This window comes from Coniosporium apollinis (assembly GCF_000281105.1).
Source record: "Coniosporium apollinis CBS 100218 chromosome Unknown supercont1.5, whole genome shotgun sequence".
Taxonomy (NCBI): domain Eukaryota; kingdom Fungi; phylum Ascomycota; class Dothideomycetes; genus Coniosporium; species Coniosporium apollinis.
In genome coordinates, this window is record NW_006913267.1 from 527,790 (window position 1) to 542,377 (window position 14,588).

Here is a 14,588-nt window from a genome sequence, read left to right on the forward strand (position 1 = left end):
CAAGTAACGTATGCTTCCACGCACGGTCTTGCTATGAAATATACCGCATTCCAAAGTAACACAGCCAACACTCGGCTCCCAGCCATCCAACCCGCATATAAATAATCTCATCTCACAATCTACAGCCACACCAGTCTCGGCCACTTCATCAAAAGATATCCTCTAATCCCTGTCCCTCCCACTTTGTCTTCCCATCCGCAACCTGCTTCCTAACCTTCCAATACTCATGATTAAACGCCCAATACTCCTCCCCACTAACCTCACATTTCTTCTTACTAAACCACCTGGGCACAAACTCCTCCCCGTTCGCCTCCCTCTCCCTGCGCTTCGCCCTCTGCTTCTCCTCTACGCGCGCCTTCTCCTCGGCCGCCTTGTCGTACTCCCCATCCTCCATCGCCCTCTGATCCGGCCTTAACCGACAATCCGTGGGCGCCAGCAGCGGCCTCAGCCGCTCCGGCAGCGCATTCAGCGTCAGCCCGAACGGCGTGAGGTTGAACGGAATCCCCTGCGGCCTTGGATGAGACGCCCAGACTAGGAAAGCCTTATTCTCGCCATGCTTGTCTCCCGAGCCGGGCTCGACGCTCGTAGCTTCATACCCGGGCGTCAGTCTTGCATAGATCTTATCGTTCCACCTCCCCCCAATGCTCCAGCGCACGCGGCCCGCTTTGTCCGTCACGCGGCCCGTAACCTGGTACGCGGAGGAGGCTTTCCAGCCGCGCGGCTTGAAGTCTAGCAGGCAGGTTTCGCCGGTGGTGTGGTTTCTGATTTCCATGGGACCGTAGTTGTCGACCGTGGGCGTGCCGGTGATGATGCCGATGACGGAGGTGGTCACTTTTTTCCAAGTGTAGAGTTCGGGCGCTGAGCCGGTGGGCCGGAGGTGCAGGAACCAGGTGCCCAGTGGGTTGATGTCGAAGGATTTGCCATAGAATTTGGACTTCACTGCGGATTCGCCCTGAGGTGTGACCTTGTTAGTGAAGAGTTACACGAGAGAGGGAAAGACGGATGGGAGCTTGGGAGACGGGAACTTACGTAGTAATCCCATTTCGGCGCTTCGGCCCACGCTGCGCCTATGGGCGGGTGATGGCTGACTTGCTCGATGAAGAAGCGATATCCTTTGTCTGGTCGGGCATACTCGTAGGTCTCGCCGAGAAGGGGATTGAAAGGTTTCGCGACGCGACCAATAGTCGATGCGTACTCGCTTGCTGCGAACGCTGCAACATACAGCATACGTTCGGTGGAGTCCATGCGCTCTGCAGCGATATCGAGGAGGTCGGTATACTCCATGTCTTCGGTTACTCGCTGGAGTAGCGAAGTCGGCTCATTGAAGGATACCGGCAGGGTCATCTTAGTCATATCCTTGCCAATCATAGATTTGAGGATGCCCTAAGTGCTGTTAGCCAGTTTTGAGATTTTCGACGTAGCAACCGGTGGCTCACCCAGAGCGAGATCTTCGGACGGTCATCAGCATCCTGCTTTAGCCGCTTACGTGGCGGGTCTTCATAGCCCTTGAACGAGCTCGCAAATTCCACTTTCCGATCCTCATCCGGCGCTGGCGGCGCCTGAACTGGCTGTACTGGAGGACTCGTGACAGGTAAACTCTCGACGACCTCTACCTCCCCGGTGCCAATGGCATCAAAGAACTCTTCGTCGTCTTCCGAGTCGCTCTCCGGAATGTTGAAGTCGGCCAACGTCGACTTTCTCCGTAGCGGTGAAATGATATCTCCTTGAGGAGGGAAGAGCGTGGCTCCACTAGTGTCCACCCTCATCTTCTCAATCGCCACGCGCTCTTCATGGACCTCAGGACTAAGCGGCTGGGCCGCGGACATTTCTTCAAGCGCTTCCTTGAGCGCGCGCTTCGTCTTCTTGCGCATCTCCTCTGACTCTTCCATACGGCCGCCAAGCTCTTCCTGCTCTTTGGCCACGCGGGCCATGGTGTCTTCCCACATGCGTCGGATGTTGGCTTCACGTTCGAGACGGTATTGCCAGTAAGCATCGCGGTCTTTTGAGATGCGCAGAAGGTCACCGATTAGCCCTTTGAGGTTTCCAATTGCAGCGTCGTAAGAGGAGAACGCTTGCACAGCTACAGGATCCGAGACCTGCAACGTGGGATTCCTCGCCCTCTCCATCTGGAGCGCGGCAGATACCTGCGCCAGTAGATCAAGCTGCAGCTTCGCGGACTGCGCCGTGATGTTGAACGCGTCTTTACTGGCAGGCGCAGCCTCGTGGCTGCTTGCGTCATCGCCGTACTCGTCATCATCGTCAACATCGGCCTCGATGGCTGTGGTACCTGCATTGCTGACAATCTTCCCTAACTCCGCTCCCGCCATACTCGGTTCATATAGACTGCCGCCGTAGCCATCGTCGTCGTGGGTGCTTCCACCGTTATAGGAACCGGCGGACGTGTGGGGAACGCCCAAAGAAGAGCTTGGCGCAAGACCCTTGCCACTGTCAGCAAGCGTTGAGCTTCTCAGGCTCGACATGTCCCCGTCCCGAGTCTGTCGCTTATCCCCTCGCTCCGACTTCGTATGCTGCAGTGCCTGGTTCTCGCGGTTGTGCCGCTGTTCTTCTTTCGCCTCGTCTTTGCTCCACTGGATCGCATTGTTCAGCGCCCAGAACCAGCGCTTTGCCTCGACTTGGTGGTTCGCCTTCAAGTGGTACTTTACCGAGGATTTGCCCTGGATCTCGAAGCGGAGCTTGTCCTGGGGGTCCATATGTAAAGACGCAATCTTCATGTTGATGGCACCGCGACAAGCAGACCCAGCATCGTCTTGGTGCTTGTAGTAGCTGAGGACACCGTCTTCGAGCACAAACCACCGCAGCTTGTACCCAGTGGTATAGTTGGTCCACTTCTTCAGGTAGCCCTTCATCTCGCGGCCTTCTTTACCGTTCAATGGATTCTCTGAGGGTCCTGCAGCCGAGGGTGCTCCGCCGGCTAAGATTGTCTTCTCCTGAATGCCTCGTTGGGCGGCGGCTGCCGCTGGTGACCTCTTCAACAGAGCTTTTGTGCCATCATCCTTGGTCACATCTTGTGGAAGCTTGCCTTTGCGGTCTCTCCTAAACGGATCCGCACCGTTGAAGAGCAGCATCTGAATCAGCTTGTGATCTCGCTGCCGCGCCGCCTGGTGCAACAAGTTCCCACCAGACTCCACGGTCACCGGTTCTGTAGCTAACTCGCATCCATTGATGTCCAGAATGCTCTTAACACGAGAGTCCTGCAAGAGCTTCTCTAGGTTTTCGTAATCTTTGGCAGCTATCAGGCTCTGTATCTTCTTGACGTTCGTTTCGATGAAGAGCGACCGGGACAGCTGCAGCTGCTGGAAGATGTCCGGCGTGCGCGCAAGATCAAGCGGGGTCTGTCCTTGGAAGTTTGTGATGCAGTCATTGATGCCCTTCTGCTCAAGCAGCATGCGCACAACCGGCGCACGCCCTAGCGAAGCAGCTATATGCAGCGGAGTGTTTCCATCGTGGTCTCGCGCGTTGATGTCGAAGCCGGCGCCTGGAGTAGACGGAGCGTTTGACAGAACGAACTCGATGACCGGTGTTTCAGCGCACTGTAAAGCCAGGTGCAGGACTGACGTGCCTTCCACGCGGCCGCTGGTGGGCGAGGAGAAGCTTTCTTCGCTTCCTTGACCGGACTGTTCCCTCATCGCTTTTGATATAGCGGCCGTATCTCCGCTGCGCAAGGCCTCAAAGAGCCGGAAGAGGCGCACGGATTGCTCGATCGAAGCACCCTGAGTGGATGTGGAGGGCGAAGGCGGGAGGCGCGCCTGGCTGGGCGAGGGTGGTACTAAGCTTTCCTGCGTGCTGTGATGCGACATGGTCGTGGACAGATGCGGCATGTGTCGTGTCGACTGCCTGCTCACCGAGGGCTGCAACGGAGCCATGGTCGAGGTTGGGTCGGAGGTGACTGGCGACACGGGAGATGCGTCTGCGCCTTCGGTGACATCGTGTTTAGAGGACACGCGGTGGAGCAGCGCCTTGACGTGCGAGGACTTGGACCGCTTGTGCCTGAGTGAGAAGGCGAGGTTAGTTTGAAGAGAGCAGCGGCGCACACGGTGAGTTTCGGGAAACGGCAGGTGGAACAAACGACCTACCCTAGTTCCGACATGGTGGTTGCGTTGCGGTTCTCAGTGCAGGTAGCGGGACTACTGATCAAATGCACGATGGTTTCTGGCAGCTTCAGAGCCCAACGATGGGTTCGATTGAAGCATGCGGAAAGTGCGCAACCTGGCTTCTGCAGATGGCTTCAAGCACTGGGGAACCTCAAGTTGGGGTTCCCATGGCGGGGTTGCTTGACGCCATCATGCCTCGGAGCGACCGAGCTTCAAGGGGTTTCTGCCATCAAAGCCACACAGTTCTCACGAAACTCAATACAGCAGACCCGCGAAGTAGAGAGCTGCCTTCTTGGTCTTGGGCTGGACAGAAACTGTTGAGCTTCCTCGGTTCTGCTGTTTCACGTGCTAGTAAACAGAAAAGAAAGCAATGATACACGGATAATACAGCTGCTCTTACATCATCTCCATGCGTCTAAGATTACCTCTTCTCTCCATTGACCAGCAATATCACGCTTCCCAGCTGCCTCCTCAGGTCTTCCTTCTCCACATCATGCGTGTCCTCGACCTCGCCCCACATGCCCGTCTGCCACCTAACCTCCGTAGTGGACGCCTCCGCCGCCTCTTCTATACCGAACCGCTGACTCTGGCTGCCTTCGCTCCGAGGCTGTAGCTGCGCAAACTCCTCGCTCCACTCCACCAACAACCTAACAGCGACCAACAAGCTCTTCGTGGCCAGCGCGCCTCGCTCCAACCCAGCGAGCTCCCAAGCCGGCAATCCCGACAGCCAACCTCTGATCACGTCCTGCGTCATCTGCGGCTGCTTCGCCGGCACTATGCTGTCCGAGCCCAGAATCGGCACTATCTCCACGCCGGGCCAGACGTGCGCCTTGAGGTAGTTGATGATGGGCTGCGCCGTCCGCTGCTGGAGCTGGCGCAGGCTCTCGGCCCCGTCCCGTTGTTGTTCCAGGTGAACGGCGTCGTGGATGTTCCTCTCCGGCACCCAGCAGATCAGCGTGTCGGTTGTGAGATAGCGCATCAACATCTTAACTATGTCGTCCCGAATCTTAGTGTTGCCCTGTGCGTCTGCGAGGGAGATGTCGACGGCCCGTGATATCAGAGACGTGAGCGGGATATAGTGATACTTGAGCGCTTGCTGGGCGCTTACAAGGAGGTCCCATTCCAGGGCTATGGCTGTGGCGAGTTGGGGTTTGCTGAGGGGGATGGTGAGGATGTTCTTGGAGGCTGTTCGGACGGGTCGGCTGTCAAGGAAAATCTGGTAGCCATCTGTACTTCTCGTCAGCAAGAAGTGCGGGATATGTGCATGATGATTCAGTTACTTACCTGGCGTCTCCTCGACGGTCACGTCCTTCCAGAACCGCTTCTTGAGCGCTGTCCCGGGCTTTGCCGGATCTGCTCGTAGAGACTGGCCCCTGCGCAGCAATTCTGCGTTCTTCAGCTTCCTTGCTATTCGGTCCTCAGCCTGCGATGCAGCCGGTATAGGTGGCTCTGGTGGAGGCCCGGGAGCTGTTGGATGTGGAAGCGGCGTGGCGGGTTTCGGAGATGAGGTGTGCAGACGTTGTATTGAAGCCCATGATCGTTTCGTGACTGCACGGTGGGTGGGTAGAGATGCCCTTGATAGCAGTGGTCTTAAAGCCTCCATTTTTGTCGTCGTGATCGCGTTTAATGCAGAGCCTAGTGCAAATGCTCGAAAAGTCAAGATGAGATGGAGGCAGCGTTTTGACAAGCTTGGGACGCCATCTTGACGCCGCCAGCCAGGGTCGTTCCGGCGCTGCCGCCCCAGATTTTTAGGGCCGTTTGCCCGCTTTTCGGGGGTTCGAGCTGGAGGCTGAGGCTTGAAGATGCGGAGATCGGCAAAGCGATGCGAAACCGCTTCTCGATGCGCGGGATCCTACGAGGTCAGACACCAAGGTCATTGTCGAAACCGAACACTTTCCTCACTGTCACCGGTTCCGCTTCCATGCTTGTATTGTAACAGGACGGAGAGATAGGACGGGCAATATCGGTACCTTTAATGCAACACGGCAGCTTTTCCTCCGCTTCGATACCCGCGCAACAGCAGCAAAAGCCGATTCGATTCGTCTCCAACAATGAAGGACCGTATGCGAAGAGAAGAAGGATAAATTCCGCCTGTTTGACCTGTCGAAGGCGAAAGACGCGATGCTCTGGTGAGCGCCCAACATGCCGCAGCTGCATCGACAACCATCACGAATGCCTCGGGTACAGCCATGAAGGAGAAGCAGGGCAAAGCCCCGGCGGCGAAGGTGCAGAGCAAAGGAGACGTTCCAGCGGAGCAGAAAGAGCTTGGGCGCCAGGAGTCAATGGACAGCCACGGAAACCGAAGTCACAATCTTACGACCAACGCGCCTCAAGGCCTCTGGCGGGCCATTATAGCACCTCCTCCGAGGCGATCGTCTTAGACGCAGTATCATCGTCGCCCATAATGCCTGATGCTTCGAGGGACACTCCCATGGGCGATGACGGGACAAATACTTCACCAAGCGATCGACAAGGGTTAAGCCTTAGTACACGCAATCGCATGCCTTACTTCCGTTATTTTGGGCCTACAGCTATCATGCCTGGATTTAGACAGATGATGGTGAAAGTCAAGGATAAACATCACGGGTCTACGGCCACAACGTCGGATGCCCTAGAGTCAACGTCCGGACATGTTCCCTCTCTCGGCCACATCTCTCCAGCATTGCGGGAACAAGAAGCAGAGACTCCGTTAGCGATACCGTTGTACGACACTTCAGAAGTCTCTCCCAGTCCGTTGATCACGCATCTTTGCCAGACTTTCTTCACCCACTTAGGATACAGCTTTCCATTCCTGCAGCAGGAACGCTTTATGCGTGACCTCGAGGAGAAACAAGTTGATGCTATTCTCGTGGATGCCGTTTGCGCACTGGCTGCCAGGTTCTCGAAAGATCCGATGTTGACAGGCAAAGCCAACCCACAACAAGACTCAGACGAAGAGAACGCTGCCGACAAATCGACCACTTCACCCTCGGAGTATGGTCAGGCATTTGCATTGAGAGCCCACTCGGCGATTGTTGACACGTTCGCATGTCCAAGTGTCGCGGTCGTGCAAGCTGCGTTACTGCTTGCCTACGATGAATTCGGCGCGGGCCGTGACAGTGGTCTCTGGATGTATCTTGGGATCGCTATTCGGATGGCGCAGGATCTTGGGATGCAGAAACTGGAAGGACTCAGATATGAAGGCAGAAGCGGTCCGACACCCAGATCGATCAAGTCAGGTATACCCAGTGGCATCTCTCCCAATACGAAACACTCAAACACCAGGACAACAAGCTCAATCGAGAAACACTCGGATCCCCAAAGCATCAAGGAGCAGAGAGCTGTCGAGCGTGAGCGCATCGATACGTTCTGGGCAGTTTTCTTCCTCGATCGAGTCATTTCAAGCGGGACAGGACGGCCAGTGACCCTCCGAGATCGGGATATCGAGATCTCGTTTCCATCATTGGAGGAGATTGATCCCATCACAGGCTGGCCTCTACCTTTCCCAGCGTTAATCAGAATCGTACATCTCTACGGCCGAGCGACAGACGTGCTGAATAGCATTACTGAGGAACCAAACATTACCGCGGATGTGCTGAAGCGTTTAGCGTCAATGGAGAACCAACTGACAGTTATCTACCAAGGACTGTCTCCTCGTCTGCATTTCAATGCTCTTAACTTCCAGCAATACGTCAAGATGAGCCAAGGTCCCAATTTTGTCTTGCTTCACTTTTGGTTCCACGCTTTGATCGTGCTCCTCCATCAGCCAACATTGCTCAAAACTTTTGAAGGCAGGATACAGCATCGACTTTCCAATAGCCGAGAGCTGTCCATGTCCTCCGCAAAGACGATCGCCGACATCCTTGCGTTCGCGGAGCTTATTGATCCAAAGTCAGGGATCGTGAATCCTTTCACCAGGTGAGACGGATTGCTATTGTTCCCCCATGGCTGCACCGGCGCTGACGTATAACAGTCAGCCTCTATACATCGCGGCATGCGCTTTTCTTAAGGAGGCTACCCTCTACACTGCTTCTTCCAATCATCACTCGAGGCATAACTCGCCGCCGGAGCCTCGACATAGGGCCAAGCCTGAAACTTCCGGAGATTCGCCATCGACAGCGGGCAATACACCTTCTGCTGAACACAACAATGGCCACAATGCCTCTGCTTCTACCGAGCGGCTTGCAACGGTATCACTTAGCCAGAAGCAGGTAGCGAAGAGTACCTTATTGGCTAGTGCGGCGAACCAGAATTACCAGCGCTGCCACAAAGCGTTGCAGTCGCTGGAGACTTACTGGGCGGGCATTAAATACATCCTGACCGTCCTAGACCAGAAAGCCGAAGGCGTGGGCGACCCCCTTCTCTACACGCGGGAAGAGATGGAGAGTGCTCTGGAGGTACCGCGACCAGAGCTTGCGTTTACCACCCCGGGATGGCGGCGAAAACCATCTTGGGGCACGTACCTGGGCCCGCAAGGTTCAACGGACGGCGCTCAGGCACGTATCGCCGCTGCCACTCACAGTACCGGCGCCATGCCAGACATGGGCGGACTGACCTCATCGTTCGATCCTAATCATGGTAAGCCCAGAATGTCCCCCTTTCGATCATGGGGCCCAGGCACTGAACTTCCAGCAGCAATTGGCTGGTCTCTTACGGGCAATATGGATTCCCCAAACACCTCGCTAGCCGTCCTCTATCCGAACGAGACCCGCGACTCCACCAACAACCCAACCGCAAAGTCCATCCTACCTCTTCCGTCCAGTTTCTCGCAAAGCAACCCAGCCCCTACTGCTCCAATGTACGGCCGCAATTCTTTCGAGCCCTCGAACAATCCAGTACAGGACCTACCTCCGCCGCTCCCCGCTCACCCTAGCAACCAACCCTACAGCCAGGCAACGATATCGACTGTGCTACATCCACCGAATCCCTACGACCCCTCCCTCGTCTCCGACGCCGATCTGCTACTCAACCTGCACTCACCCTATCCAGCCAACTCGCCCTACCTACCGCCGAATGGGAGCACGCTGCAAGGACCGCATCAGCAGCAGACATCTTCCATGCAAAACGTCTTTGGACATGTTAACCTCGATGGCCTGCCGCCTCGAGGACAGTCGCAAGCGATGATGCCCTTCGGCGATATGATGATCGAGAGCCAGGATATTGACGTCTCGGCACTGGGCGCGGATATGATGCCGTGGCTCGAGTATCTTCCGCATGAGATGCTGGGGTTTTATGATGCTGGTGATGGCGGTGGGGCGCAGGGGTGAGGTTAGGGGATGTATATCAATAAGAAAAGGCTGAGGGAGGTAAGGTGTGGTGTTTTGAGTACGAGCTGAAGGGCGAACATATACCACGTGCAAGGCATCAAAGGCGCAGTGACTGTATGGCGGGCTTGTTGTTTTGCACTACTATTCGAGTCTGTGGCATCAGATCGCTCGAGCTAACGTCAAAACCTGTGGCAAGCGCCATTTCTATGGGGAACGCTTTCCGCTAGTATATCTGTCGTTAAGAAGTTGGCGGTGATAGCCTACAGCTAGCGACAGGCAGTGTACAAAGGAGCCCCCCTAGACGGGCTGGCCGCGCTCCCTGCTGCATACAACCAATAGCAAAATCTATCTGACACACCGTTGCTTCCGAGTGGTTCGCTCCAAGGCGGGAAGCAGGGAGCGCGGTCAGCCCACCTAGGGGAACCCTTGAACCGAAGAATACCTACTAACCTCGGAACTTCGGCATGTTTATTTTTCGCGCTTGCCATCTGAAGTTTGGAGCCTCAACCCAACCGTCCTCGCGGGCTGTCGCAGAGGTGATCCATAGCAAAACGCTGTAGTAAGCGAGTGAAGTTTCAACATGTCAGGGCAGCGATAGGGCTTTCAGGCGCGCCACAAGCTGTGGCTGAGGGTTCCACACGCACGCAATCCGCCGTAACCCAACATTGGGAAAACCAGCCATGCCAGCAAAAAGGACAAAGGTTGGAACTTCTCTTCCCTTTTGTACCTCGACATCTAAACTCTCAAGCCTACACACACGGAAAATGAGCTCCGAACAGGACCTCCGCCATGCCATTTCCCTCCGGCCCATGCCCTTCCCCCACCACCACCAGTCCCGATCAGAGACGCCCGTCCGACATGAGACGCCTCCGATTCCCTCCGACAAGGCCGACAAAGCAGGCACTAGCACAGCCCTAGAACCCGTCACGCCTCCCGAAGAGCACCGCGATCCCATAGCACGCCATCCAGCCCGCTTCGACAACTCGGACACTGACGATGCCGAGGCTCAGCGCCTGCCCAGCTACAGCCGCGAAAGCGACCCGTTCCGCCTCTCCAGCAAGCTGAAATCTGCCAGCGAGCTTGAGAGAATCGGCGCCAATACTTCGAGAAAGCGCGATGGGTGTGGGCCGTTTGTCACAAACAAGGATGCGTGGAAGGCGCGGAAGATACAGGGCTTCTACGAGGCGCAGAATGAGAACATCCAGAGGCTCCTGAAGCCCGTGGACGAGCATAGGCGTCAGGCAAAGGAGGAGCAAGGGGACGAGCAGCTACGGTTCAGGATTGCTGTCCAGGGCAGCTTTGCGGCCAACATTCTGCTCGCGGGCCTGCAGCTGTACGCCGCCATCGCCTCCGGGTCGCTGTCGCTCTTCACAACCATGGCGGATTCTCTGTTCGACCCGCTGTCGAACCTCATGCTCATCCTCTCCAACCGGGCCGTCAACCGTGTGGACCCGCGCAAGTTCCCCTCAGGCAAAGCGCGCATCGAGACGGCAGGCAACATCGTCTTCTGCTTCCTTATGTGCGCCGTCTCCTTCATCCTGATCGTAATGTCCAGCCGGGACCTCGCGGTGGGCCACGGCGAGGACACCAAGGGCTTCCACCTGCCGGCTGTGATCGCGGTGGCGATAGCGTTCTGCACCAAGCTCACGCTATTTCTGTACTGCTGGGCGCTGCGGAACAAGTACTCGCAGATCCGCATCTTGTGGGAGGATCACCGGAATGATCTGTTGATCAACGGGTTCGGTCTTCTTACCTCTGTGCTGGGGAGTAAGCTCAGGTGGTGGATCGATCCGATGGGCGCGATTATTCTGTCGTGTCTTATCGTGTTCCTTTGGCTTAGGACTGCGTACTCGGAGTTTCAGCTGCTGATTGGGGTGTCGGCGGATCCGCATATGCTGCAGCTGATCACATACATCTGTGAGCATCCTTGAAAAATAGTCTTGAGTATCACTGACACGAGACAGCGATGACACACTCGCCCTTCGTCCGTGCAATCGACACCGTTCGCGCTTATCATAGCGGGCCGCGCCTCATTGTTGAGGTGGATATCGTGATGGATCCCGAGGAGACGTTGCGGGCAACGCATGACGTTGCTGAGGAGCTGCAGACGAAGCTTGAGAGCTTGCCAAACGTGGAAAGGGCGTACGTGCATGTGGACTTTGAGACATCGCATGCGCCAGAGCACTTTTGGAAGAAGGAGTTGTAAGGTAGGATTGGATACCTGGATGCGATGCAAATTATGATACCCTATAGATGGTGGAAAAACTATGTCGAGCTACGAGGATCAAGGAGGGTTATGCCATGATGATGGGCGTATATCAGTATAGAGGCTTGGGCTTTTTGGGGCTCTGGAATATAGAATGGGGTTAGTGCCGTAGCTCCTCTCAATACACAAGCAAATCTCTCAACATCAATATTACGATCCTTCAGTTGTTGCTTTAAACCAATATCCACTTGATGCTCAAACCACCAGAGCTATTGGCGGCGCAAACGCCTGGTCAAAGCTCGTGCAGTGGTTCCTCCACGTTCATCTCCACGAACCACACAAGCCGTCGTCCACCCCCACTTACGTCCACTCCACTATCCCGCTTGCTCGTGGTACGGACGCTATCAGGAGCAATGGGCCTCTCGCAGGACTTGCCTGTAGGAGGGCTCCCGCCGCCTACAATGCTACCGCTCCGCGTCCCTATACCAGATGGCTTCCCAGCCCCATCTCCCCTTCTTTGCACGGAACGGCCTCGTTGAGTCCGATAAGGATGTCTGCGACGAGGCAGTGAGGAAGCTGTATCCCACATGTCACATCGTACCAGCTCCTTTCCAAGGCTACTGCAGCTATACGCTCTTCCTCAGCCCAAACAGCTCCAGTAACGACCTCAACCCAGACACCGGATCTAGTAAAGCCCTGCAGTTCCGGCCCACCGTATACTCGCTGAATATCAGCACTGCCGCGGCGGCGAAAACGGTCTACGGCGACTACGCGCCAACAACCGTCCTGAAAGCCTCGCTGGCATTGCCAAACCCTAGCCCCAGCCAACAAGCCGACCCTCGGACACTGCTTTTGTACGAGACAGAAAGAATACCTGGTGTCCCATACATCAGCTACGTGACTCGGCGACCCACGCTTTCCCCAACAGCGCAGGAATGGCAAGAGCGCCTCGTAACGGACTTTGCCCGCTTCGTCGCCCGGGCATGGCCTCCAGCCTCCCACCCCACTACCCGCCCTGAATGCACCGGCAAAATCGGCTCCACGATCCCCGCGCGATTGCTAAAGCTCGCGCAAGACCTTCCCACATCCAGCCTTCGCCTACACGCCCAGAGCACGCCGAAAGAGCTTCACAGACTGGACGATCTCCCGGTGGTGCTCACGCATGGAGATGTAGTCGCCTCGAACATCATGGTCGACGCCGCCAGCGGACGTCTATGTGGGCTCGTCGACTGGGCTGAAGCGGAGTACTTGCCCTTTGGGATGTGTCTCTACGGGCTGGAGTATCTGCTCGGGTATCTGGCGCGAGCGCCGGAGAAGCGGTTTCGGCATTACACGTGCGCGGAGAAGCTACGGGAGACGTTCTGGGAAGAGATGTACGAGTGTGTGCCGGAGCTGAGGAGCAGGAGCGAGCTGAGATTGGCTGTGGGGCTGTCGAGGGAAGTGGGTGTGCTGCTGTGGCATGGGTTTGCTTGGGACGATGGGGCTGTCGACAGAGTGGTCAACGCAGAAGTCGATGATGAGGAGCTGATGTTTTTGCAGGCTTTCTTGGGGCCGACTAACTTTATAGACTCCAAGTTGTAATGCTGACTTTCTATGGTAAAAGGGTATCAAACCCGCCCACTTTCTTTACCAACTGTCAATCTCGACTTCATACGCCTCTATCACAGTTATCAAGCACTGCTCCTTCCTGAATCTGTCCTTGGGAAACATGATCTGCTTGACAGGCTCAGAGACGACCGGTCGAACCGTCTCCTTCCTCACCACCTTCTCCTGCTGCCGCTGCGGCTGCGGCGCTCTTGTCTCCCGCTCAACCTTCTTCGGAATCCTAAATCCAGCCCTCGGCGCATCAATCGGCGGCCAGATCTCCTCAAACGTCTCTTTACTCGCGACCGGCAACCTCGCCACCCTCCTCTCCTCCTCCTTTAGCCTCCACACAACCTCCGGTTCCCCGCTCGCCTCCAGCAGCCTATACACCGCCCACCCGGCCACCGTTGCCAGCTGGTCCCAGCGAGCATCGCTCTTGTCGGCCTGCCCCCTTTCTCCATACCTAGCGATATACGCCGCACTCTTCTCAACGCGCCCCTGTCGGAACTTCTGCATCGCGCTCTTGAACGCTGCGAGATCGCCCTCCAAGCACGCGCGAAACTCCTCGTCGATGTCCGAGTCTACGCTCAGCATCCACGCGAAAGAACAAAGCGTCTGCTCGCTCGCCTTGGCCCACCAGCGGGGCAGGTCGTCTAGTGTCGGGTCCAGGATGCGGAGCCCGCGAGGGCTGCGTAGAGGTGGAGGTGTGCTTGTGCCGCTGTCGCGCCTAGAGCGACCTATCGAGCTCTTTCTCTGAGCTGCGGCGGCGGGGATGATGCCCGTGTGGTAGAGCGCCAGGAAGGCTTCTGCGGCCTCTGTTTGGCTGGTGCGTGAGGAGATGGGCGGCTTGGCGCAGAGAGGGCGGTTGCATATCCAGGCGTGGAAGCCGGACCAGCGCGGGCTGGAGGGCACGGCGGCGGCGTGGTGCGCTTTTGCGAGCTCGGCGAGGGTGGAGGGGGTGGTGCTGCTGAGGAGGGCGAGGAGGCTGTTGAGAGAGGTGGGGGAGGAGAGTTTGGTGGTGCGGTGCCAGCGGAGGAGTGCGTCGGCGGGAGAGTTTGAGCGGGGGGCGGTAGGGTGGTGAGGCATTTTTGGTAGGGAGGTGCGGAGATGGAAATGGTTTCGCGGTATTGATGATGCTTGGTTTTTGGTGATGATGGAGTGATTGGTTTGGTTGTGTAGAGTTTGTGCGAGTGGGACGGGAGGGTGGCTTTGGCGATGGGGAGGGCGCTGTATTTATCGTGCAGATGTCTTCAGAGTATGTCTGAGCGGTGCTAGTTCAATCACGCGGTTGTGGGAGGTTCCAAGGTTTGTTTTGTTGCGAGTTACGTCGATTCTTCTATCCATGGTACAGGTCGCAAAACTTTGAGTTGAACACTCTGCAAGATCGCCGACTATACGGTGAGGGCCACAAGTTGGGGACGGTCGGCGGGAGCGACTCAC

At 56.6% G+C, this 14,588-nt stretch overlaps 7 protein-coding genes across 7 annotated transcripts; 4 read left to right on the plus strand and 3 right to left on the minus strand.

The window, feature by feature from the left end:
• Nucleotides 1-148: 148 nt before the first annotated feature.
• On the minus strand, nt 149-4,108 carry W97_01535 (uncharacterized protein; the record flags this gene model as incomplete). The annotated part of the gene is made up of 4 exons (XM_007779441.1): nt 149-952; nt 1,030-1,383; nt 1,437-4,008; nt 4,095-4,108. The coding sequence occupies 4 exons, from the start codon at nt 4,106-4,108 to the stop codon at nt 149-151; spliced, it is 3,744 nt and encodes a 1,247-aa protein (XP_007777631.1).
• A 425-nt stretch (nt 4,109-4,533) lies between these two features.
• On the minus strand, nt 4,534-5,715 carry W97_01536 (uncharacterized protein; the record flags this gene model as incomplete). Its single annotated transcript, XM_007779442.1, has 2 exons — nt 4,534-5,339; nt 5,397-5,715. The coding sequence occupies 2 exons, from the start codon at nt 5,713-5,715 to the stop codon at nt 4,534-4,536; spliced, it is 1,125 nt and encodes a 374-aa protein (XP_007777632.1).
• A 448-nt stretch (nt 5,716-6,163) lies between these two features.
• W97_01537 (uncharacterized protein) lies at nt 6,164-6,493 on the plus strand (the record flags this gene model as incomplete). The annotated part of the gene is made up of 2 exons (XM_007779443.1): nt 6,164-6,173; nt 6,222-6,493. The coding sequence occupies 2 exons, from the start codon at nt 6,164-6,166 to the stop codon at nt 6,491-6,493; spliced, it is 282 nt and encodes a 93-aa protein (XP_007777633.1).
• A 23-nt stretch (nt 6,494-6,516) lies between these two features.
• W97_01538 (uncharacterized protein) lies at nt 6,517-9,358 on the plus strand (the record flags this gene model as incomplete). The annotated part of the gene is made up of 3 exons (XM_007779444.1): nt 6,517-8,009; nt 8,065-8,669; nt 8,727-9,358. The coding sequence occupies 3 exons, from the start codon at nt 6,517-6,519 to the stop codon at nt 9,356-9,358; spliced, it is 2,730 nt and encodes a 909-aa protein (XP_007777634.1).
• A 764-nt stretch (nt 9,359-10,122) lies between these two features.
• Nucleotides 10,123-11,564, plus strand: W97_01539 (uncharacterized protein; the record flags this gene model as incomplete). The annotated part of the gene is made up of 2 exons (XM_007779445.1): nt 10,123-11,275; nt 11,323-11,564. 2 exons carry the CDS (start codon nt 10,123-10,125, stop codon nt 11,562-11,564), a joined length of 1,395 nt encoding a protein of 464 aa, XP_007777635.1.
• A 489-nt stretch (nt 11,565-12,053) lies between these two features.
• W97_01540 (uncharacterized protein) lies at nt 12,054-13,145 on the plus strand (the record flags this gene model as incomplete). Its single annotated transcript, XM_007779446.1, has 1 exon — nt 12,054-13,145. One exon carries the CDS (start codon nt 12,054-12,056, stop codon nt 13,143-13,145), a length of 1,092 nt encoding a protein of 363 aa, XP_007777636.1.
• A 45-nt stretch (nt 13,146-13,190) lies between these two features.
• Nucleotides 13,191-14,234, minus strand: W97_01541 (uncharacterized protein; the record flags this gene model as incomplete). Its single annotated transcript, XM_007779447.1, has 1 exon — nt 13,191-14,234. One exon carries the CDS (start codon nt 14,232-14,234, stop codon nt 13,191-13,193), a length of 1,044 nt encoding a protein of 347 aa, XP_007777637.1.
• Between the last annotated feature and the right edge of the window lie 354 nt (nt 14,235-14,588).